Source organism: Ahaetulla prasina, chromosome 3 (genome assembly GCF_028640845.1).
Source record: "Ahaetulla prasina isolate Xishuangbanna chromosome 3, ASM2864084v1, whole genome shotgun sequence".
Lineage (NCBI taxonomy): Eukaryota > Metazoa > Chordata > Lepidosauria > Squamata > Colubridae > Ahaetulla > Ahaetulla prasina.
Window position 1 is genome coordinate 217,802,303 of NC_080541.1, and position 26,699 is coordinate 217,829,001.

General features: G+C 40.4%; 1 protein-coding gene across 2 annotated transcripts in view; it reads right to left on the minus strand.

Annotated features, from left to right (window-relative positions):
- TAF4 (TATA-box binding protein associated factor 4) overlaps positions 1-26,699 on the minus strand; it is a 97,417-nt gene that overhangs the window by 25,125 nt on the left and 45,593 nt on the right. Inside the window, exons 3-10 of one of the 2 annotated variants that reach the window (XM_058178827.1) lie at positions 20,026-20,192; positions 16,605-16,724; positions 13,965-14,084; positions 12,722-12,844; positions 11,173-11,262; positions 4,734-4,976; positions 2,992-3,139; positions 1,901-2,015 (exon numbers count right to left, since the gene is read on the minus strand). In XM_058178827.1, the coding sequence (XP_058034810.1) occupies positions 1,901-2,015; positions 2,992-3,139; positions 4,734-4,976; positions 11,173-11,262; positions 12,722-12,844; positions 13,965-14,084; positions 16,605-16,724; positions 20,026-20,192 (1,126 nt within the window). Of the gene's footprint in view, positions 1-1,900; positions 2,016-2,991; positions 3,140-4,733; positions 4,977-11,172; positions 11,263-12,721; positions 12,845-13,964; positions 14,085-16,604; positions 16,725-20,007; positions 20,193-26,699 lie in introns of both variants that reach the window. The other variant, XM_058178826.1, reaches the window with a different exon arrangement.

Consider the following 26,699-nt stretch of genomic DNA (forward strand, 5'->3'; position numbering starts at 1 on the left):
ATGCTCTCTACATGGGACTCCCCTTGAAGTGCACTCGGAGGCTTCAGTTAGTCCAGAATGCAGCTGCGCGGGTGATAGAGGGAGCTCCGCGTAGCTCCCATATAACACCGCTCCTGCGCAGACTGCACTGGCTACCTGTGGCCTTTCGAGTGCACTTTAAGGTTTTGGTTACTACCTTTAAAGCGCTCCATGGCTTAGGGCCTGGGTACTTACGGGACCGCCTGCTGTTACCACATGCCTCCCACCGACCCGTACGCTCTCACAGAGAGGGACTTCTCAGGGTGCCGTCCGCCAAGCAATGTCGACTGGCGGCCCCCAGGGGAAGGTCCTTCTCTGTGGGGGCTCCCACACTCTGGAACGAACTTCCCCCGGGTTTACGTCAAATACCTGACCTTCGGACATTCCGTCGCGAACTGAAGACACATCTTTTTATTCGCGCGGGGCTGGCTTAAATTGAATTTTATTAAATTTTAAATTTTATTAACTAATTTTAAATGGGGTTTTTAGTTCATTGTATACTTTTCAGGCCAATTTTAAAATAAGTTTTTTAATTGCATTTTAAATTGTATATTGTACTGTTTTATTTTTGCCTGTACACCGCCCTGAGTCCTTCGGGAGAAGGGCGGTATAAAAATCAAATAAATAATAATAATAATAATAATAAAATGAAAGTGACAAGGGAGGTCTTTATGAGTGGAAGAGAAGACCAGAGACAAAGCACCTGTTTGCTACTGGGAAACCCCATTTCTGGTGGCCGGAGTTGAGAAAAGTCTCCCAGGTTTTGTCATATTTATACAAAAATGAATAAACAAGATAAAGATAAAGAAGGACAAGAATTCCTTGGGATAACAGTAGCCCAGATTCATTACACATCCTGAACAGTATCAGTATTAATATCCTTCAGCTTGGAGATCCCTTACTAAAAGTATGTAAAAGGAGTCCACTTGATATATGACTTTTTCCTATTCTCCTTTCCACAGTTACACAATTTTAAATTATTTTTAAAACCAGAAAGCATATAGACAATATCACCAAAAACACTTCCCCATCTTTTTTTTTTTTTTTAGTAAACACACTCATGCCCATATCTCCCTCCAAAGCAGGGGTCTCCAACCTTGGCAACTTTAAGACTTGCGGACTTCAACTCCCAGAGTTCCTCAGCCAGCTTTGCTGGCTTAGGAACTCTGGGAGTTGAAGTCCGCAAGTCTTAAAGTTGCCACGGTTGGAGACCCCTGCTCCAAAGCATTCAATGCATCCATTAAGAGTCTTAATTCCCAGACATGGGAATAGAGGATTTAACATCCTTTTGCTCTAATCTCTAAACCCTTATGTATCATCACAGATAGCATGAATTAACCCAGCTTTCTCCAAACTGGCACTTTCCAAGCACATTGGGCTACAACTTCCATAATTACTAATCAACATAGCCAGTTTATCTTGGGGGGGGGGGAAACCAGAATTACACAATTGGAAGGGGTCTTGGAGGTCTTCTAGTCCAACCCCCTGCTCAAGTAGAAGACCCTGTTCTATTTCAGACAAATGGCTGTCCGATCTCTTCTTAAAAATCTCGTGATAAGAGCACCCACAACTTCTGGAGATACGTTGTTCCACTGATTGATTGTTCAAACTGTCAGGAAATTTCTCTTTGGTTTTAGGTTGTTCCACTTTGTTGACAATAGCCCCTAATTCCACACAATCAGAGAAAGAGAAATTAAATTAAATGTTGAAAAATGGAGCTGAAGTTCAAGCCGAGTAACCTTATCTTTTCGTGAGAAGTCTTCAAAGAGTCTAGAATGTATTCCCTAGCATTACAAACTCTCTTTGGCTGAGGAAGCAAAATCAATCAAAAAAAGGGATTACAGGTCACAATTTTCCTCCAAGAACAAATAAGATCGCTTACCGAAAAGAGCCTCCCCCAGGTTCTTTGAGTTTGTTTTTTTGAGCAATTGCAGCTTGGGTTGAAAGAGTAGAAAGAGCTTTGGTTCCTGGTACTACTGTTTGCTTTACCACGGGGACTGTAAGAAAAGGAAACCAGCATGAGTGCTCCATAGGCGAGATTAACACACCAAAAACTGCAGAAAAATCTATGCAAATTGAAGGTGAGGGGTGTAAACTTGTTTATTACTCATGATTTTAGATAGCTCACAAATCCAAGCTTGCTTTGGGGAAGAACGAAGACAAGGGAAAATATAGGTCTGATTTCATTATTTTTTGTATTTGTTCCATCATTATTTTTGTACAGAAATGATGGAGCAAATACAAAGAATAATGAAATCAGAGCTATAATCAGAGCTTACAATGATCCTAATTCTACGTTTATTCAGGATAGTGTAGAATAGTGGAGGGGAGGGGAGGGGAGGGGAGGGAGGGGAGGAAGGGGAGGGGAGAGGATTAAAATACACAATTCAGAATTTGATCAGGTCAGTAAAATAGCAGATAATTCATTCTGTTCATCAATAGCCCAGACCAGGGATCTGCAGACTTGGCTCTTTTAAGACTTGTGGACTTCAACTCCCAGAGTTCCTCAGCCAGCAAAGCTCTGGGAGTTGAAGTCCACAAGTCTTAAAAGAGCCAAATTTGCAGACCCCTGGTCCAGACCATCTCTGTCAGCAGCATATTTTGATTTATTCCAGGCCAAAAAGAAAAATCAACCCTACAAGGGGCTTATTATAGAAGATGAGCAGGCTAAGCTCAAGGGGAGGGTTAAATGTATCAAAAGTTTGGAGTCATTATGTTCCCACAAGAGACTCAAATTCAGCCTCCTTACCCTCTCCACGAATTCTGTTGGCCCTTATATAGCACCAATTTGGCTTGACCAATAGAAGATCAGATTCTCGTCCATAGGTAGGGGGTGTAATAAACTTCCACTACTCTGAACTCAACTCCTGTTCCTAGTTACTTGTGCCTGACGAATTGATGAATCAAACATATTTCCAGGCGCAGTTCTACCAGCCAACACCAGATGTCACACTGAGAACTCCCAGCTCTTACCTGTCTGAAGTGCATTCAGCTGAATTTGTTGAGGAGCGGTCAGCATAATACGGTTGTGGGGTGGCCGCAAAGCCACCATGGGCGTCTGGGTCAATGTCACTTGCGGAGGCCTAATTAATGTGCCTTGTTTTTGAGACTGCTGAATAACCTGCAAAAAGTTTTGGAGAAACAACAATGGTATTATTCCATTATACGAGGACAAGTTTGCTTCTCAAAAGATTCAACAATTGCTGTTCCTCCACTAGCTCCGAGAAAAAGTTGCGGTTGACTAAGCCTGACACTAATCAGGATTGTTTTGTTGTTGTTTGTTTCTTTTTAGCTTTTCTATCAAGAAGCTAGATCAGTGATGGTTAACCTTTTTGGTGCCGAGTCCCCAAAGTGCACGTGTGCACGTGCAAATACACGTGCGCATGCCCGGACCCCCAAAATGCAATGTGAGCATCCTGTGCATGCACAGAGCGCCCCACACCCCATTTTGGCTTCCAGGTTGGTGCAGGAGGCCTTCCAGACCCAAAATGGGGTGCGGGGGGTGCGTGCACACGAACCTCACAAAATGCATTGCGAGCGCCCCCCCACGCATGCGTTTCACACACCCCTGCATGTGTGCACGTCCTCTGCATGCGCCCTGCCCCCACGCATGCACAGCAGAGACCTGAAGACCAGCTGGCTGGCAGGAGGCATGCACAGTGGAGCTGGACTGGGGTTACGGCTGACATGCCAGGCGACATGGCTCCGCGTGCCACTTTGGGCATGCATGCCATAGGTTCACCATCACGAAGCTAGATTCTCAAATAAAAGCAGACAACTGTAAAAATACAGTTTAAATCAAGGCAAAGAAAATACACAAGTGGCATGAGTATTCCTTACGTGATTAGCAGAATGCTGATACGGGTCTAAGACACATATTAGAGAATGATTGGATATATATTAAGAGTTCGCATGCTTTCGAACTGCTAGGTTGGCAGAAGCTGGGGCGAGGACGGGAACTCACCCCGTCCTGTGGTGCTCGAGTCTCGAACCTGGGCTGTGGGCTTTTTAACTAACAAGTACAGTGTCTGAACAACTGAGCCACTGTGCCATCCTTGTTCATATGGAGCAAATTGTAAAGGAAATATAGTGTGAATGGAAGATCAGTCAACGGAGCTGATGAAATCTTTTAAAATGAAAACGGTACAGATTTTAAAGAATAAGAGGCAATGTACGAACTGGTATCCAGAAACAAGAATGATCTGCAAAGTCACACACTTGTGAAGAAATACAGTGAGCAATGTTCAGCTGTAATCATTCTTTTTTCTTTTCTTTCCTGACATGTTTCATTCATTTGGCCTGCTTTCACTTAAGCCTTTTCTGCGCTCTACATAATGATGCAGGGTCCTATTATGCTGTTTCCTTCCGGCTCAACATAATAATCTTGAGCTGAGAGACGGAATGGCATAATAGGTTTGTATGAATGAGTGGGCCACTCCTTCCCCCTTATTGGTAAGCGTCTGCAACACAGCCAGGATAACTTTTTGCAACAAAAATACGGCAGGTGCGTAAAGATTAAAATGCGAATCATTTGCATCTTTACTGATGATGCGCTTTGCTAAGTGGGGGGGACGTGCAGAATACAGTTATGTGCTGGTTTCGTATTGTATATAAATCGTTGTTTGTGTATGTGTCACTGGCTAGGTTTAGGAAGGAAATGGCTGGTATGTGCTGGGAGACCCAAGAGAGACAGGAATCCAGTTCGATGTACACACCACCTGCGTGGGCTGCCCCTGCTTGCCAACTCCCACTTGAGTGGGCTGCGTTAGGCTGATGACCGGCTGCTGCAAGGTACTCGTGGCTGTGGCAGTGGTCTTTCCCGCCGTACGCTGGACCGAGCTGCTCAACATCACGGCGGTCAGAGCGGTCGTGGGCTGCGTCAAGGGCTGCTGATGCTGGCTTTGCTGAATGAAAGCGGCCGAGTCAGGAGTCAGGTGTCTCAAGGCAGGTAAGCTCCGCTGTAAGAGAGACGGATGCAAAAGCTCTTAGCAACTTAAAGAGAACCATTCAAATCACAACCCACCCCAAAAGAAATTCCCCTTTTTGCATTGTTTATTCCAACCGACAGTGGAGGCACCTAAAAGTGTGCTACAAATAGTCCTCGACTTACAACAGTTTGCTTAGTGACCGTTCAACGTTACCGCGGTGTGGCTCAGGCTGTAAGAAGCCTGTTATTAAAACACAGCTGCCTGCAATTACTGCAGGTTCTAGTCCCACCAGGTCCAAGGTTGACTCAGCCTTCCATCCTTTATAAGGTAGGTAAAATGAGGACCCAGATTGTTGGGGGGGCAATAAGTTGACTTTGTAAATATACAAATAGAATGAGACTATTGTCTTACACACTGTAAGCCGCCCTGAGTCTTCGGAGAAGGGCGGGATATAAATGTAAACAAAAAAAACCCAAAACAATGGCACTTAAAAAATGTGAGTTATGACTGTTTTTTACGCGATCATTGCAGCAAATCCATGCAATCAAAATTCATACACTTGGCAACTGATTCATATTTATGACGGCTGCAGTGTCCCAGGATCATGTGTGCCACCTTTTGCAACGTTCTGACAAGCAAAGTCAACGGGGAAGCCAGATTCACTTATCAACTGTGTTACTGACTTAACAACTGCGGTGATTCACTTAACAATTGTGGCAAGAGAGGACGTAAAATGGGGCAAAACTTACTTAACGAATTGTTCACTTAGCAATAGAAAGTTTGGGCTCAATTGTGGTCATAAGTCAAGGACTACCTGTAGATTCAAGTAACAAAAGCTAACATAAATGGCACTTTAATGCAACATATTGTTATGCAGGGAATATAAAGTCTGCTATACACAGGTAGTCCTTGACTTATGACCAAAATCGAGCCTGGAATTTTGGTTGGTTGGTGAGTAGTTGCAATCGTTAAGCTGTTCACCACATGACCTGAATTGATTTTATGACTATTTTTTCAAGGGTCGTAAGTCACTGGAGCTGTTGAGTGAATCAAGTGGTTATTTCCAATATACTTTTTTTTTTTTTTTTGGCCATTTTTCTGCCAGAAAACAGGAAAGAAGTCACACATTGTGGTCCCTGATCACAGGATGCTGCAACTGATCATAAATGCAAGCCAGTTGCCAAGCGCTCAAATACAAACACATGATGGTGGGATGAGAGAGGCAGCTGTAACTTTGAGGATGCATTCTAAGAAGCTTTTTTGAAATCCAGTGCAACTTCTACCAGTAGTTAAGTTATCATCAACTGAGAACGTGATCTCTAACCAGCAACCTGAAGTTAATTTTAGGCTGTTATTTGAGGGGAGCGGGAGGGAACTGTATATAAATGAACAAATAACAGAATAACAAATAACTGAATAATTCACAGGGTAGACAATCCTCAGTCGATTGCAAATGAGACCAGAATTTTCTTCGTAAGTCGTTGTGGTCATAAGTTCTTATGACAATTTTTACAGTTTGTTAAGCAAATTGCTGAGATCATTAAGCAAATCCACCTTCCCAATGCACAAGGTTGTTGTTTTGTTTTGTTGTTTTGTGATCAGCAAAAAAGGTTGAAATCATCGCCACATGACTGTAGGATGCTGCAACTGGTCATAATGTAAGCTGGGTTCCTAATGCCGAAATTGTAACCACGTGGCAGCGAGGGTGGTACATTGGCCATAAGTATTATTAGTAAAAGTGGGAAGCTACTTCCAAAGCCATTGTAACTTTGAGCTATTATTAAGCAAAGATCGTAAGTCGAGGACTACCTGTAGAATTTTTCTCTAGAGAATATATATATATAGGGAATGAGTAAATAAACTCTTTTAAACTTAATCCACAACCTGGCTGCAATTTGTCCCTCGCTCGTGCCTATGTTATTTTTCAGTTCGTTTCAACCACAGATTTACTCCATAATCCCCTATAAAGAAATATCATGAGACCCACCAGTCAGGAGTCATGCACTCAAAAAAAAACACAACCCAGCCAATTATTGATTGAACTGATCATTGCTAATTAACATAAACTGCCTGGAAAATAAGAAATCCCATTCATAACATGTAATTGATTTCCTATCTGCATATTACCAACATTCAACAGGCAAAGTCCTCCCTCAAACCATGTTTATAGCAGCAGCACCTCCAGTCCTCAACTAAATGCTTTTCAGTAGCTCTTCTAATCAACCAATTTTAAAACCCCTCTCCTCCCTAAAGTTTCCTCTGCTTTTGACTTAGCCCTGTGTGGACTCAGAGATCACACTAAGTCAAAATAAAAAGGAAGCTCACTTCAGGAGTAATCTCCTATAATCGTGAGATATATATGTATATTTTTAATGGGGAAGAAATTCAATCATGTGAGTTCTATCTCAGGGACCCAGACACATGTTTTCTTCTATGGCAAGATCCAGACCAGAGTCACACATTTGTTAACCCCCACCTACCGATCAAAAGCACATTCTGGTTTCTGCACCCATGCCACTGTAACCATCACAACAAGCATGTCATTACGAATAGGTTTCCAAGTGCAAAGTCTTAATTAACCGGACAAAGACAGGAAACTGTACAAAGATTAATTAAGGGATAAAGGCAACTCGGAAAGCCAGCACATCAACTATGCTGTTCAAAGATCCACTTATTCCAAATTGTCAGTACAGTTAAGTCATTTGCTAGTCTACAGCAGGACCAAGAAACAGCTCAACTATTTTCCACCCGATGATACAAAGTAGAATCATAATCACTCTTCCTCACTTCTCTCAAGTCATGTTATTTAGATAGCACAGGTGTTATTTAGATATTAAATAGATTGATTGTACGTGGCTGCTCAAACTCAGTAACAAATCAATAACACAATCACAACAACCAGGAAAAAACAAAAGGAGCATTGCATACATGGAACAAAACACAACTGTCCGTAAACTAAAGAAGCTCACCCAATACTCAGGTCCAAAGCCCAAGAGAAGAACCTGTTCTTTAATGCCTTAAATAGCCGGCACAATCAGGGCCATCAGAATCTCATGTTGGACCACTGGGCAGGTGCCATACCAGAGAAGGCAACCTCGAGGGTCCAATTAAGTGACATTGCTTGACAGAAGGGATGTAGAATATGCCCACCCTGCCAGATTTCATGGGACAGTTGAAGACAGACTGTCCTGCAAATAACCTGGCTTATGGGGGCTTTATAGGTGATAACCAACATTCTGAATTGCATTGGAAATCCTAAGAAGTAATAAAACTTACAGAATAAATGTGGCTACATAGGTGAAATGAAGTACAGTCATGACTAGCCACACTGCTGTGTTCTAGACTAGCTGAAACCTCATCACAACCACACCTCTGAAGTCCTTAACCAGAAAGGCACAAATATTTAAACAAGTACCAGAATAGATTAATACCATGACCTATTAATAGTTTTTTTATTTATAAACAAAGCATTTACCGCCATAAAACATTTCTTTTTTTTTTTCATTACACACCTGCACAAATTACTAGTCCCATGAAAGCATGCATTGATGTTATTAAAGGGATCGTTCATATTTTCATATTTTTCCACCCACTAGGGCCATCTATGCTATGGGAATTTTAAAAATAAAAGGAAGCTCACTTCAGGAGTAATCTCCTATAATCGTGAGATATATATGTATATTTTTAATGGGGAAGAAATTCAATCATGTGAGTTCTATCTCAGGGACCCAGACACATGTTTTCTTCTATGGCAAGATCCAGACCAGAGTCACACATTTGTTAACCCCCACCTACCGATCAAAAGCACATTCTGGTTTCTGCACCCATGCCACTGTAACCATCACAACAAGCATGTCATTACGAATAGGTTTCCAAGTGCAAAGTCTTAATTAACCGGACAAAGACAGGAAACTGTACAAAGATTAATTAAGGGATAAAGGCAACTCGAAAGCCAGCACATCAACTATGCTGTTCAAAGATCCACTTATTCCAAATTGTCAGTACAGTTAAGTCATTTGCTAGTCTACAGCAGGACCAAGAAACAGCTCAACTATTTTCCACCCGATGATACAAAGTAGAATCATAATCACTCTTCCTCACTTCTCTCAAGTCATGTTATTTAGATAGCACAGGTGTTATTTAGATATTAAATAGATTGATTGTACGTGGCTGCTCAAACTCAGTAACAAATCAATAACACAATCACAACAACCAGGAAAAAACAAAAGGAGCATTGCATACATGGAACAAAACACAACTGTCCGTAAACTAAAGAAGCTCACCCAATACTCAGGTCCAAAGCCCAAGAGAAGAACCTGTTCTTTAATGCCTTAAATAGCCGGCACAATCAGGGCCATCAGAATCTCATGTTGGACCACTGGGCAGGTGCCATACCAGAGAAGGCAACCTCGAGGGTCCAATTAAGTGACATTGCTTGACAGAAGGGATGTAGAATATGCCCACCCTGCCAGATTTCATGGGACAGTTGAAGACAGACTGTCCTGCAAATAACCTGGCTTATGGGGGCTTTATAGGTGATAACCAACATTCTGAATTGCATTGGAAATCCTAAGAAGTAATAAAACTTACAGAATAAATGTGGCTACATAGGTGAAATGAAGTACAGTCATGACTAGCCACACTGCTGTGTTCTAGACTAGCTGAAACCTCATCACAACCACACCTCTGAAGTCCTTAACCAGAAAGGCACAAATATTTAAACAAGTACCAGAATAGATTAATACCATGACCTATTAATAGTTTTTTTATTTATAAACAAAGCATTTACCGCCATAAAACATTTCTTTTTTTTTTTCATTACACACCTGCACAAATTACTAGTCCCATGAAAGCATGCATTGATGTTATTAAAGGGATCGTTCATATTTTCATATTTTTCCACCCACTAGGGCCATCTATGCTATGGGGAATTTTAAAAATAAAGAAGTAAAAAACCAGAACAAAATTAGTATAGTTTTTATAGTTATATATAGTTTTTAAATTGTTTTTCTTTTTTAAAAAAATTTTTGAAACTTTCTGCATGTTTTTCAGTATTCCCAATGTGAAAACCGGTGTATGGAAATCAAACACAAACTAAAAGAAAAGCCATCCTTGAAAGGATCGGCTGGATTGGAGAAATTCTATCGCGTACACAGACAGAAATGCTAAGATTCTCCAACTTCTCACAAGGAATGGCTTCCGGACATAAGCACTGGTGCTCCAATGTGACCTTCTTAAAGAAAGCCTGGAAACACTATGGATTTTATTACAATATTAGGGGGATTCAAACTAAAATAGAAACCTATATTGCATTGTAATTCAAGCCTTTACCACACTGCCCTAGGAATAAATCACAAAATTGCCCTACCAATGTCCTAAGTTTATATTGCCCTAATTAAAAGAGCCATGGTGGCGCAGTGGTTAGAATGCAGTATTGCAGACTTATTCTGCCGATTGCCAGCAGTTCAATCTTGGCAGGCTCAAAGTTGACTCAGCCTTCCATCCTTCCAAGGTCAGTAAAATGAGGACCCAGATATGCTGACTCTGTAAACTGCTTAAAGAGGGCTGTAAAGCACTATGAAGCAGCATATAAGTCTAAGTGCTATTACAATATCAAACTTGTACTCTATACATTATACCACGGGTGTCCAAACTTGGCAACTTTAAGACTTGTGGGCTTCAACTCCCAGCGTGTTTGGCTCAGAAATTCTGACAGTTGAAGTCTACAAGTCTTAAAGTTGACAAGGTTAGACATCCCTGCGTTATACAGTTCTAGAAATTTAGCTTTTAGACACATGTACACACTCTGCCATACACACTGTTTTTTTAAAAAAATGAAGTATAGGTAAACATTAAAAAAATGAAGTATAGGTAAACATTAATAATTAACATTATTGTATACAATAAGCACTGTGCCAGTTAAATTACAGGCTTGTTACTTTATCCAGCATATGACACTTCCAAATAGTCAGCATATGAATTCGACCATAGTTTACTGTTCTGCTTACTACTATTTCTGAACTCAGTAATTAATTTTCTCCATCACCAAATCTTCCTATGAGTTCTCTACAATTTTGTCACGGAAGAATGGAACAATTATTCTTCCAGTCATCATTCAGCCATTTTTATTACTGTTTTCCAATTCCTTTGTTTACAGTAACTTTCCTAAGAAGGCCCAAGTTTATTGTTGCAGGAAAATACAAAACTAATGAAAAGATATTATTACCTTCAAGAAAGGCACAAGGTATGGTTGAGGTGAAGAATTAAGTTCCCGGTACAACCTACTAGTGAAGTCTTCTGCTTCAATCTTTCCATCCTATGAAACACATGTCAAATTTAGGAAATAAATGACAATACTAAATCTTCATAGGTTTAAGCTCACGAACAAAGATACTGTGATGTGGTAATTCACTGCAACATTACAGAACTTTCTTTCATTAATTAAACAGTCTTTTTATTAATTCAATTAAATATCTGTTTGTTAATGAGTGACACCCAGGGGTTGGCTGCTGGGGGTTCAGGAGAACCTCTAGCTAAGATTCTGTGCAGTTCAGAGAACCCCCAAATCCCATTCCTGGCTGGCCCCGTTTGTCCTGCCCCTCCCAGGAATCCCCACATGGCCCATTTCCGATGCAGGTAAGTGCAGGGCACATGTGGAGGCTTGGGGAGGGTGAAAAATGGGCCTACCGGAAATTCAAGAAGGTCCAGAGAGCCTGCGGAGCCTGGGGAGGCTATTTTCACCCTCCCGGAGGCTCGAAGAAACCCTCCAGAGCCTGGAAAGAGCAAAAATACCCCCCACCCAGCCATGGTGCAGGAGGCTTACTAGGCCACGCCCACCATGGCCATGTCCACCAGCAACTGGGCAGAGAACCCCTTGCTAAAATTTTTGAAACCCAACCCTGGTGACACCTTATGGACTTTACTAAAATGAGAAAGGGACTGCTGAATAAGTAAAAGTTGAGGAGAAGGAGAAACCTGCCACAGTTCTTTTTTAGTCCACTGATCGGTACCATAACCTAAGCAAATCTCTCAAAGTAACCCATAAAACTTTCAAGATTTTGCTCTTCCAAGAAACTATATAAGATTTAAGATTAGATTTAGGGCTAGGGTTAAAAAAAATGTAATCTTTAAACAATATTGTGATTTAATTTTTTTAAAAAATGTTCTTGTATTCACATTGCTTAAGATCACATGATCTAAACCATGGTTGCAATCAGTGGTGAAATGTAAAATTTGTTACTACCGGCTCTGTGGGCGTGGCTTGGTGTGTGTGGGGAGTAATGTGACGGGTGGGCGTGGCAAACTTTTTTTTTTTTTGTACTTTTAAAAGCATTTTTTCTACAACCTCTTTGGCCAGAGAGGCTGTAAAAAATGCTTTTAAGAGGTTCTGGCGATCCCAGCTGAGTTTCCTGATTGTCAGAACCCTTTAAAAACATTTTTTTACAACCTCTTTGGCCAAAGAAGTTGTAGAAAAAATGCTTTTAAAAGGTTCTGACGATCCCAGCTGAGCCACGCGATCATCAGAGGCTTTTTTTTTCTTTTTTTTTTTTCTTTTAAAAGCATTTTTTGGTCGAAGAAAAAATGCTTTTAAAAGTTAAAAAAAAAAGCCTCTGATGATCGTGCGGCTCAACTGGGCATGGGGCGGGGGGGGGAGGGATTTTTTGCTACCGGTTCTCCAAACCACCTGCCGCCATTGCTACTGGATCAGACGATCCAGTCCAAACCGGAAGCATTTCATCCCTGGTTGCAATAATTATTTGAACGGGTCCCCTTACCAGCAAGTTCTGGACTAGCTCTTTCACATTAGCAGCAGTTTCTGTCGACTGCTTTCCAGAAGAGGCCAGTTTTATTAGCGTTGAGAGAAAATTCTTGCATTTCTTCACATTTTCCATGGTTTCCTATTAAAAAAAATAAGATAAAAACAGGTCAGCTTTATAAAAAAAAGAAGAAGTCAGAGAAAAAAACAGGCTCTGAGATCTAAAAAGGTGACTGAATAATCAACTTGAGGAAATGGGCAACAGCTATGTGCAGCTCTTCGACCCTCAAACCCATTTGTAAAAGTTTGAAGTGAGTAAATTTAATAGTAAACAAAAAACAAAAAATAACCCTCCACGAGTGTTTAAATAGGCAATATATTCCTTTTATAAAGTTATCGATTGTAGATTTTGCTTATGCACATGGTAGGTCATTTTAGTGAAGAATTTAGCGGCCAAGTAACTTTTATATTCGTTCCCATTGGCATTTATAGCCTCACAACATTCAGGCGAGTCCTTGAATAACAACTGTTTGTTTAGTGTCCTTTCAAAGTTGCAGCGGCACTGAATGATGATTTATAACTTGGTCCTCACACTTATAATTATTAAAGCATCCCCAGGATCAGGGATCAAAATTCGGGCACTTAGCAACCGGCATATATTTACAACAATCGCAGTGTCATGTGATCGCCATTTGCCAGTCAATTTCCAACAAGCACCGTCAATGGCGGAAGCAGGGCTCACTTCATGACTACATGATTCGCTTAATTAAGGCTGTTAAGTGAATCAACTGCAGTGGTTCACTTAACAGCCACGAAAACAAGTCATAGAAGTGGGTGCGACTGACTTAACAACCTCTTGCTTAGCAATAGAACTTCGGTTCCTAATTCTGGTTGTAAGTCAAGGACTACCTGACTTCGGGACTGTGGTTTCATACTTCTAAAGTACATCATAGTCTATAGCATTGGCCTCCAGCCTTTGGGGCACCAGGGTCTGGTTCTGCGGAGAGAGGTTTTCCGTGGACCGGAGGAGGCGTGGCTTCACGTGCTGCCTGCCTCCCCCGGATGGGGCTTCGCTTGTTTGCGTGGCATGCCACAGACTGGTATCAGTCCATGGGACCGGGGGTTAGAGACCCCAGGTCTATAGGACTCTACCAATAATCTCATATTCCATATTGAACCTTTATTTGAGGAGAGATTCTGTTCTTGGTGAGCTAACAAGATCAGTCTTTTTGCCTTGCAGTAAATAGCAATCAGTGCCTTACTGTGGCAGCAGTGGAGGTTGCTGTGGCTCCTTGCACCGTCCTTTGTGGGGTTCCAGTCTGCACAGCAGTCGCTGTTCCTAATGCTGTTGTTTGTGCAGGACTACCCAGAACAATTTGAGGCTGCAACACAAAGATATTAGATTGGAGGTGGGGAGGGAGAAGAGGAAGGAAGAGAAATAAGAGCGAATTCATTACGATCAGATTGTCTTCCGTGGTCGATCTCCCAAAATAGATACTGCTTTTTAAGATCCTGTTTAATGCTGTTTAAAGGAAGGACCGCCAGGTGGCACAAAATCCCAGGCATTCAACTGAAAACCCTGGAAGTGGATTTTAAAAAGCGCCGGTTAAAAAAAAAGGAGAAGGTGGTAGAATTTGCACACAGGAGTGTGTAAGCCAGAGCCAATAAACTTGTGTCACTTTTGCTTCTTAAGAATTGCCCCCAATTGTGGGTCTCCTGGGCAAACGAGCACGTATGAGACATTAATCATAGACGGGGAAGGTGGGTGGTAGGTGGGAATGTTTGCTGCCATGTCCCAACAGTAGCTTAAAAGGGTAACTTTTAACCACAATTTACGAAGGGAGGTACAAAAATGTATTGGGTAGTGTAAAAGATATTATTTAAGGAAAGAGCTGAAATGTATTTCCAGCTTCCTTTGACTCTTGCCTGACAACTATTAAAAGTCCAGATATCAGGAAATAACTAATTTACAAGCATTAACTTAACCCGTTTGCAAGATTAGGTATTTGAAATAAATTTTAAAAGGGAGGCATCTGCTTAGACAGACTGCAACACAGGATGGATAAATATTAAGTAGGTGATAGCCAGGCAGTCACAATAATGCCTGCATTAACCAGACGCAGACAGACAAATCCAAGTTTGCTATTTCTCCCAAGGTTTTCAGGCTTGTAATCTATCGGGAATATTTTCTGCTGAGCTTTAACTATTGTGAACAATATTCAAATGTATGATCTTATGCTATCTAAATCACAATGTAATTTGAAAGCAAATATCTAAGAGGGGTTTCTGGAATATTACTCGCAAAGTGTATGGAATTCCAGCTGTAAGAAGATAATCTTACAAATCTGAAATTACATTCCAAAAAAGCACCCAATAATCCTGATCCCAGTGTTCAGAGAAGAATTTTATCAATCAAGAAATCTTACAGAGTTTCCAGTGTATTTCCTTGTACAAGATCCACTACTATTTCAAAAAGTCAACTGCAATCCTTTGTAGAGTAGTGGGCAAAATTGTGGAAACCTTTTGGGAAATGTCTTACAATGTCTTCCATGGAGTGAACCAAGCCTTTTAGTTCTGCAGCTGTTATAATGTGAAACCAAGATTGAATGATGGCTTCTATTAACTGGATTTTATTGCTGGGTCGCTTCTGACTAACAAGTTTCTTGAGTCAGCTCCATAGATTTTCAATTGGGTTAAGATCTGGGCTATTCCCAGGCCATTCCAGCAGTGCAATATTATTATCTTGAAATTCCAAAACAAAGTGGTGTTATTAGCCATCACACTTCAAAAATACACTTTTCCCAAAAGGTTTCCACAATTTTGCCCACTATTGTATATGGCTTAATAGCAAACCCATTTTTTAGAATAGGACTCAACCATCTATTTGGGAGAAGGTCTGCTAATCTCACCAAGACATCTTAGCAGACATAGAACCCTGTCTAAAGAGATTCTCAGTCATCCAGGTCATGGTTGTCTCAAGGGTGGTTTTTCAAAAGGCAACTGGACTGTTTTTTTCCTTGAGGAGGAAGAAGATGTTTTGCTTCTCATCCAAGAAGCTTCAACAGTTGTGGGGATGACCTAGCCTTCCATTCCCCCACCATCCAGACACAACTGATGAAGCTTCTTGGATGAGAAGCAAAACGTCTTCTTCCTCTTCCTCCTCTAGGAAAACACAGGCCAGTTGCCTTTTGGAAAAGCACCTTTGAGATATAGAAGCTCATATTGTTTGTAGGCAGTAATGAATAATAATGAAACAGTGAAGAACATGTGCTGGTTTTCTCATCTTTGTCTGCTGTTTTCAGAAAGATGACCACCACCCTAACTTCATCACAGTATATTTGGCTAATTGTTCCCTTGAGTAGAGTAGAGTAGAGTACAGTACAGTACAGTAGAGTAAAGTGAGAAGAGAGAAGAGAAGAGAGAAGAGAGTAGAGTGAGAAGAGAGAAGAAAGTAGAGTGAGAAGAAAGAATAAAGTAGAGTGAAGTAGAGTGGAATAGAATAGAATAGAATAGAATAGAATAGAATAGAATAGAATAGAATAGAATAGAATAGAATAGAATAGAATAGAATAGAATAGAATAGAACAGAACAGAACAGAACAGAACAGAACAGAATAGAATAGAATAGAATAGAATAGAATAGAATTTAGAACAGAATTCTTTATTGACCAAGTGTGATTGGACAAACAAGGAATTTGTCCTGGTTGCATAAGCTCACAGTATACATATAAACAGCAAATAATAGGTCATAGGTCATAATCACAGTTACAATCGTTAATCATAAATTACAAACAACAATGGATTAATCATAAGAAACCAATAGGAGTAGTAATATTCATAATATTATGATAGTATCAGAAAGAATATCAGCTGGCTTTAAAAACAAAAATAAAACCACTAACCTGGACTACAGGCGGCCTCTGTAGCGTTGTTGTGGGTTGTACAGTTGTCTGTGCCTGAGACACTTGTTTGATTATAGTGGTTGGTGCTACCTGCCGAGCAATTATAGGAGTTCCTGGTGCCTGGAAAAGGTACATTCACCAAAAAGCAGTTAAATATAATAAAATAAAGAAGGAGTCACAAAATAATTTAACAGAAGGAGGGGTGGGGAGAACGGCGATTTGCAAAACTTGACTTAAAATAACCTGTGTGCTTTCTCCAACTGCTTCTCCTTCAAAGTATGTCTATAACCTGATTCAGTCATTGCTAACTGCTATCTGATCTATATTCCTCATTTCAAAAATGTGGATTTTGACATATTTTGTTGATGTTTAAAAACAAATCCTTGCATATACAAAATCTGCCTGTGACCACACAATCATATAGAACATTACAATTTTGCAAGCTAATTTTTTTCCCTACTGGGATTCTAGAGGTCACTGAATAAACACTTTTCACATTAAATACAATTAATTTAATAATAAGCATACTAAGAACAGAGAACCACTACATTCAAAGGTGCATTAAGTGTTATTGTGGTGATGAGGACAAAGTGGCTTGTGACAGTTTTTTTGTTAAGTTGTGATGATGTCACAAATGGGGTCTTAGATAGGGTCTAGAAAAAGAGGATTGGAAGAATAAAGCCATCAGGAAGAATTCCAGCCCACTAGGAAAACTATGAATTAAAAAGTAAACAGAGAAGAAAAAGTACTACTAGCAGACCTGTAGTATAATTCTCCTATTAGAATTGTACATTGCCCAAAGTCACATTTGGCAGCTTTAAAAAAAATGCTTGTTTGTTTAAACAAGCAAATATAGGTAGTTCTCAATTTACAACCACAATTTGAACTAGAACTTCCATCACTAAGTGGGGCAGTCATTTAAGTGAGTTGTACTAGATTTTATGTCCTTTTTTGCTATGGTCACTAAGTGAGTCCAGCGTCCCCCATCAACTTTACTTGTTAGAAACCCCTTAAAAAAGTTACAAATACAATCAAGTGACCTGTGATACTGCAACCGCTTTAAATGCATGTGAGTTGCATTTTCATCATGTGACTATAGGGATGTATAAACTATAAGGATTGGTCATACGCCACTTTTTTTTACCTCTGTCATAATTTTGAACGGCCCTTAAACAAGTGGTTGTTAAGTCGAGGATTGCCTGTTTATAAAAATAATCCTAATCCCAAAATTGAAATGGCAAATTGCAAAGAGACTCTAAGAAGGTAATCCAAATCAAGCCATAATTGGAGTAAAATTTGAAAGAGGTAACGTGCGTGATTGCTGGAATATTTCAACATTCAATTACGCAAAATCAAATCACAAAACCTCTGCCTTAAAATGTAAGGCCAAAGCGGATTTCATTTCAGAAATGCTGCTTTTGATTCTGAGACCCTAAGCTGTCAGTTTGAGCTTGATGGACATAAAGCACTTTTCCAGGCTGCAAGAAGTGTGATGGCCTTAATATTAAGTAAGGATGCTATTATTTTATATTAATAATATAAAAGCTGTATATACTCAAAGTGAAAACAGCTCAGACACAACTGGGAAACAGAATATAATTAATTATTAAATGCAAAACTCTCAGCTAGGTACTTAAAGTGATCTGCCCTAGCTTCCATCCCCATCTCAAATGCTTTCAACTGCTTGTGTCCCTATGATACAGCCAAATAAAACCTTAAATGTATGGATTTATTTAAAAAATTTTTTAAAAAACCTAAACAAAGCACGCAAAGTTTTTTCTTTTATATTTTGCAGACATTTGAGGAAATAGTATCTACTTAAAGAAACTTGGGCTGTTAAAAGCAAAGGACGAACATACAAATCAAAAATTAGTCAAAAAACCCAAAAAGTCAGGGAATACACTCAAAAAGTTCCTGATTGCAGGAACTTTGCAACGTTTGCCTCGGAATTAGAAAACACTCAGCACCAACTAAGTACAAACAGGATGTCCCAAGCTTGCTCTTCTGATTATTAATTACTATTAATCATTATTCAATATTATCATTATCACTGAAAAGCAATCACAAGATAAATGGGATTGAAGCTTTGATATTCAGTGATCACAGGCTTTTCCTAAGCAGGTATCAAAAGAAAATCAAAATAATCTTAAAAAGTAATTGAGAGGTAGAGAGGTAAAGAGAGGAAATTATCAGGAGAGCAATTCTGAAGCAAGAGATAGTGAAGTAAAATAGGGGAACTACAGTATTTATTATTCCTTTTAACTTCCCAGGGTTCCTTCCTGCTTATTTAAAATTGGAAGCAAAACAATCAAAACCAGGGATTATCAACATATTATTTTTACTTGACAATATATAAGGAAAGTATATCCTTAAAGACTGATGACAAGAGTGGTCATCTTGAAATTCGTTTGACTTTCTTCTAAAACTTATCAACATGCAGTAGAGTAACAAAAACCTTTAAAAGACCTCAATTTTAAGGGGAGGAAGGAAGAACAGATGGACGACTTCTGTGTTAAAATCAAAGCAGATAAGAGGGTGCTAGCCATAAATATAATCTGCTGGAGATTTCACAAGGTGAAGAAGAAGGGATTTTTTCGTACAATTACAATCAATATCAGCATTTATTCTCACATATGAAGTTTTTAGACATTTTGTAGTCCCTCGCTTATAAAAAGAAACGGAAGATTCAGTTTGACAATAATACTGCGCATGCACACAAAACTTGTCTTCACTATTTTGCCACACATTTGAGCATTTCTGTTTGAGACTGAGGCTTTGCTCTTTCTTAATACTGCATGGGCGGTTACATTTTGAAGCAGAATTGCTTCTGGCAGAATTTTGCAGAAGGAACCTAGGTAGATTCCAGCAATCAGCTGCTTGTTGTCAAGGATCACATCTTGTAATCCACTGGAAATTTAAGATTTGATTCCTGAAGGACAAGAAGAAGAATGCTTGAATATTATAGGGCAGGGCCATATCCGGCTAGCATGGCGAATATTTTTCAGGGGATCCTAGGACAAAAACAGGTTATAGGGCAGAGGCTCCTAGGCAGAGCCATAGAGTGAAAACAACCAACTCTGATAATGTCCACCTGCCAAGTAGACCAAATAGGAAACCATGACAAAATGAGCAAAATTCTATTTTATTATAGAGGCTACATCTTAGCAGGATCTTGAAAGTCTGAAAGTACAAATCTCCCGCCATCTCTTTTTACCCCCTGATTCGTTAGGGCAGACTCTTACTAAGTTTCTTGCCCCGCCCATTATTTCATTTTGGGCTCCTCCCCCTTTTATCTGAGCATTCCCTAGGCAGCATCTCTTCTCCCCATCTTTCAAGGTCATTCTCGCATTCCATTACAGATACCTTCAACATAAGAAAGAATTTAAGGTGTTATTTTACTTACATTTCTCAGGGAACTGACCTGCACAGTCGAAAGCTGGACCGGAGAAGCACTGGTAGATGTGGCAGGGCGAGGAGTCATGGTAGTTTGAGACTGGGACTGTGCATGGGCTTGGGCTTGCATTTGCGCCAAAGCATGTTGAGGGATCATCAGTAGCTGGCCACTCTCACTACGTACAATGACCATGCCTAGCAGAAAACAGAGAGAGCATCCAATCAGAGTTGGTTTGAGAAAAGAAATCAACCCCAGCTGAGGAAGGAAGGAAAATGCAAAAAACATAACTGAAGGCGCTAAGAGAAAAGTCGGTTGAGTTTTGATTAAGAGGCAAAAAGGGGTTACTTGCCCTTTAAACATTATACTTCACCTCATAATTTGAAAGCAAATGGCATTTATGTAGAAAGCCAGCATACAAAATTTATTTTGACCCAGTTTCAACAAAGATTAAAAGCTGCTGGACAGCTCTTAGAACAAAAACAGAAATTTTCTTCAACAAAGCTTCCGTTGAAGCATTTTGTGTTTCCGTGAGCAGCAATACTGGCCAACAACCCTCCTGTGTCCTATCTACAGCAAAATAAGTTCTACAACTATTTAAAAGGTAAAATACATGTATGAACATCTAAAACTTTGGGGGCCCCCAAAAAAAAAAGGTTACGGGAGAAGTCTTTTTGGAAAATAGCATCTCTAAATAAGATCCTTCCTTCAAGATGCCCAATCTAATAAACATGTGGATCACCCCTATCAACTATCACCCAAACATGTGGATCACCCCTATCAGTGGTTTCGGGGTGAGTTATCATCTGTACGCTGATGATACTCAGCTGTACTTTTCCACCCCGGACCACCCCAACGAAGCGGTCAAAGTGCTGTCCCGGTGCCTGGAAGCCATACGGGTCTGGATGGGGAGAAACAGACTCAAGCTCAATCCCTCCAAGATGGAGTGGCTGTGGATGCCAGCACCCCGGTACAGTCAGCTGCACCCGCAGCTGACTGTTGGGGGTGAGTTAGTGGCCCCAAAGGAGGTGGTTCGCAACTTGGGCATCCTCCTGGATGGTCGGCTGTCCTTTGATGAACATCTGGCAGCCGTCACCAGGAGGGCCTTTTACCAAGTTCGCTTGGTTCGCCAGTTGCGTCCCTTCCTTGACCGGGATGCCTTATGCACGGTCACTCACGCTCTGGTTACGTCTCGGCTGGATTATTGCAATGCTCTCTACATGGGGCTGCCCTTGAGGTGCACCCGGAGGCTGCAGTTAGTCCAGAATGCAGCTGTGCGAGTGGTAACGGGAGCCGTTCGTGGCTCCCATGTAACACCACTGCTCCGTAGTCTGCACTGGCTTCCTGTAGTCTTTCGGGTGCGCTTCAAGATTCTGGTTACCACCTTTAAAGCGCTCCATGGCTTAGGACCCGGGTACTTACGAGACCGCCTGCTGCTACCTTATGCCTCCCACCGACCCGTACGCTCTCACAGAGAGGGCCTTCTCAGGGTGCCGTCCGCCAAACAATGTCGGCTGGCGGCCCCCAGGAGTAGGGCCTTCTCTGTGGGAGCACCAACACTCTGGAACGAACTCCCCCCTGGCTTACGTCAAGTGCCTGATCTTCGGACCTTTCGTCGTGAGCTTAAAACATATTTATTCATTCAAGCAGGACTGGCATAAATAGTTGTTTTAAATTGGGGTTTTAATAATATTTTAAATTTTTAAATGTTTTAATTATCGGCCGCACAGTAATAGTTCTTTTTAAATTCTTTTAATTGTATATATTCTGTGTTTTATTTTGGCTGTACACCGCCCTGAGTCCTTCGGGAGAAGGGCGGTATAGAAATTTAATAAAATAAATAAATAAATAAATAAAAATCAACTGCATAATAACTACACAAGATAGTGTTAAGTTGAGGAATGGTCTTAATGAGGGACTAACTTATTTGTTAGTAGATTTAAATTTCATTCTTCCATCTACCATGCAGCTCACTATATTTTTGCTGGTTTCATACAAATGTTATAAATTGTTTGTCTTGGAATGCTGTCCCACTTTTCCAACACTTCACTCACTTCTGAAAAGAGCAACTGGAGGAAAAACCTGGCACTGAGCATGGTTTTATTCAACCAGCCTTAAAAGCCACCAGCCAATTAAAGGCAAGTTTCAGAAACAGGAACACAAATTGTCTAACTTCTAAATTAATTTTCCATAACAAGTTTTAGTCACAAAAGTGGTTATAAAAATCATAACTGCCCTCCAGTGCATCTCTAACAGATAGTACAGCACTGAATTATATCCCCTAAGAAAAATTAAAAGCCTTCCATTCTCTGCTCAGCTTCAGAGATCTACAGACTTAGCTTACTTACTACAACAGTTATGGGCAGGGAAAAGATTGAAAAACTTAAGAAGTCCATGCAGTGGCTCCAATTCCTAGGAGCAAAACTGGAATACGACAAAATTAATATAGTTAATCCATTTAAATGGAAATAATTTAAAATTGCATATTTATTAGCATGGGAATAAAACGGCTATCATGGACTGAATTTTTTATCCCTTCAAAGCACAATATATTTCACACGTTCTACACAGAAATAAGTGAAACGTAATAAATTAAAAGTATATCAGTGTATGTACAAACAACAATCTAGAGTCTCCAAGCAATGGAGAAACTATTCATTACATGCAGATAACAGTGATAACAAAATTGGCACCATAAGAATACCTGCTTTCATTTAGAAAATCAAAATATTTTAGGATGTAAAAGTTTAGTAAGAGAGATAGCTGAATGTTTGCTAACTTTCTTTTAAAAGTATGCTTACTATAGAGAAGGGGCGGGGCTGATGAGTTTAAGTCACCTAAGTCACCTAAATTGAAATTGGGTTGTTCTAACTTCTGCAATGCAATGCTCCAAAATCAAAACAGCCTCCCTCAAACCTCAACTTGTTGAACACACAACGGTCCGGTCCGTCTTAAGCTTTATACAGTCATATACAGGTAATCCTTGTTTAACGATTCCTCATTCAAACTTGCAACGGTTGCTGAACAAGGGGTGGTTGTGACTGGTCCTCAGAGTTCTGGCCATTGCAGCAACCCCACATTCACATGGTTATGATGTGTGATCTTCCTTGCCAGCTCTCCACCAACGAAGGCAATGGGAAGGACAGGAGGAAATCAGAACTCATGCACACATCTTCACTTAATAACCTGTGCAGTCCACACTTAACCACAACAACCCAGGACTGCTGGAATTGCCGGCACTAAGAGGCATGGTCATGTGACGTCACACTTGATGACAATCCTGGTCCCAGGTGCCATTGTTAACCAAAGACTAGCTATAATATAAGGTTTGGAGGGAACTTTGGAGATCTTCTAATGCCTCAATTCACTATCACAGCCATCCAGCTTCTATTTAAACACCACTAACAGGCTGTTCATTGTTAAACAACTTTTATTGTTAGGAATTGTTCTCTGGTGTCCAACAGAACTGTTTAATTCTCTTCAAAGTTATTTATTTATTTATAAGGTTCCATTTCTAGGGCTGCCCAGTTGAACATGGGCTGCTATTTCCTCCCCTGCTTTCTGAAACAACTCTAAAGAATCCATCATGATCGCCCTTCAAATTCTTATCTAATATTGCATTTCCATTTTCATCTTCTGCACGTCTAAACCTGCTTTTCACACGTAGCCATTTTTTTTCTCCTCTGGCCACACTCCTCCTTGCTCAGCATGCTCCTGCCGCTTCATTATAACCACGGATAGATTTTTATTTTTTTTTTGTAATGAGTGAATAGGAAGTTTGCTTTGTAAATTGCTTTTGCAATTCTCTCATCTATTTAATCGAACCTTTTTATATGCCTGATTAATTCCTCTGATCATTTACCTCCATATTTTGTGTATATTCAACAGCCCTACACATGCTGCAGGTTCCTGTCTTTATAGGTGTGGGTGCACATTTTTAGAAACTTTCTTCCACACATTCGAGAACTGAAAACTATGCCAGCTAAAAAAGACTGGATTGTGAAAGAGAGCTTGAGGGAGAAAGGGAGGGGGGATGGGGAGAGGAGAGGAGAGGAGAGGAGAGGAGAGGAGAGGAGAGGAGAGGAGAGGAGAAGAGAAGAGAAGAGAAGAGAAGAGAAGAGAAGAGAAGAGAAGAGAAGAGAAGAGAAGAGAAGAGAAGAGAAGAGAAGAGAAGAGAAGAGAAGAGAAGAGTTGTTTATGGGAAAGGAAAAGTTTATCACTTTAAGTTTTGAAAACAGGTGCTTTCTAGATTAGGACCTGCCACAGCAGCAAAATTTAATTTGCACAAAGGGACTGCACATGGCCAGAAATATTGTCTATACAGTGAACCAGGCTCCTTAATCTCGTTACAGGATAAGCTGACACTCACCAAGTGTAAAGGGAAAGCATCTTGCAGGCATGGAAAGCCACTTTAATATAGACTGCACTTTTGATGGCCATCGGAACTAAATCTTGCCTAACAAAAAGAGCTCAGGTATAATTTGCCGATACTTAGAAATATGTATCTAAATCAGGGGTGTCAAAGTCAATTTCATTGAGGGCATTGCTGTCACTCACCGAGGCTCCGTTTTCGGCCACGACAGCCTCCTGGGGCTCTCTGCCAATGAAAACAGAGCCCAGAGAGGCCACGTCACAGCCGAAAAATGAGCCTGGGTGGGCCGCGCGCAGCCTCCCCAAGCTCCGTTTTCACTGGCAGAGGGTTGCAGGAGGCCATCATGGCTGAAAATGGAGCCCGGGAAGGCCACGCATGGCCTTCCCGAGCACCGTTTTTGGTGGCAGAGGCACCGCGGGCCAGTCCTGTGCTGTTTCCAGGGTGGGCTCGCGGGCCAGATCTAAGCACCCCTGAGTCTGACACCCCTGATCTTAAATCTTCTACTCTCAAAAGTGAAGAAATCCTTAAGAGATTAGTAAAGTAGAAATACCAATCCAAATGTACCGCATTCAGACTTTTCCGTTTTGCTACATTTCGAATCTGCAGCTGCGTATTTCTTAAAACAGCAATTCACAAGCAAGAACAGAACATGTCAGTCAGTGGTGGGTTTCAAAAATGTTTACGTTACGTAAACAAAAATGTTTACGTTACGTAAACAAAAATGTTTACATAAAAATGTTTATGTTCTGAGGGTGTGGCTTGGTGGGCATGGTAGGGGAAGGATACTGCAAAATCCCCATTTCCTCACGATCAGCTGGGACTCAGGAGGCAGAGAATAGATGGGGGCGGGGCCAGTCAGAATGTTTACTACCAGTTCTCCGAACTACTCAAAATTTCCGCTACCGGTTCTCCAGAACTGGTCAGAACCTGCTGAAACCCATCTCTGATGCCCGCGATACAGAAAAGTGGACTGACGATGGCAGCAGATTTAAAGCCTGCACTTTTACTCTTGTAGAACATTCCCAGCATCATTTAAACATTATTTATAACAGCAATACAGGTAGTCCTCCTTTAGCAACCATAATTGGGACCGGCAGCTTGTTAAGCAAACCTGTTGCTAAGTAAACCTGAAACTGGGTTTATGAAGTTATGTTTGAGGTTTCCTTAGCTTTACAGACTCGCAGATTTCGTAAATGTTGAAAATTTTCTGTTTCATCACTGTATAATTTTGAACAGTCGCCAAACAAGACAATCACTAAATGAGGACTTCCTGTAATTTATACATTGACTTCCTGTAATTTATACATTTCCAATAAGATATCAGTACTCCACTGCTTTTTTTTACAGAAGCCAAACTGGCTAATCTATGCAAGAAAGAATAGATGAGCACGGTGATATGGTGGTATTCCAGAAATAGCTGTACCTTTTCTTTTTTTTTTTTTTTTTTTTTTTTTGCATTTATATCCTGCCCTTCTCCGAAGACTCAGGGCGGCTTACACTATGTTAGCAATAGTCTTCATTCTATTTGTATATTTATATACAAAGTCAACTTATTGCCCCCAACAATCTGGGTCCTCATTTTACCTACCTTATAAAGGATGGAAGGCTGAGTCAACCTTGGGCCTGGTGGGACTAGAACCTGCAGTAATTGCAGGCAGCTGCTGTTAATAACAGACTGCATTAGCAGCCTGAGCCACAGAGGCCCGTTCTTCTACATCCGTATGTAAGCCCCGTACCTTCTACGTCCAATTTTCCTCTGACTTCACAAATTACTGTCACCACCGCAATTACCTTTTCAAAAATATATGTGTGTATACATGCACACATATTTGGTCACACATAAAAGGTCACACATTTGGCAGTATATGAAAGCTTATACTATTAAAAATTCAGTGATAGTTGATATAATAACTTTAATACACACACGCACACACACACACACACACACAATGTAATCTTCACACTAAGAGGATTTTTTGTTTGTTCTGATCCACCAGAAAAATTTACTAATTTTCCTGGAGAAAATCTCAAGAGTGATTATTTTTTTAGAATGCTTGCTAAATAGTATACACTATGATTACCGGAAACCTCAGAAAAAAAGTTTTTACAAAAGATTTTTAAAAATGAATCACTTTAGGAACCATATTTTTAAATATGTTGATCTATATCACAACTTTCAGTTGATGTATGTCACAATTTTCAGTAACAGTATAAACAACAACAAATAACAATTTCAAACATGATGCAAACTGTACAATATGTGTCATAACATCACTGCACATGTTATGTAAAAGCCATCGTCCGTGAAATAACATTATTACACAAATTGATA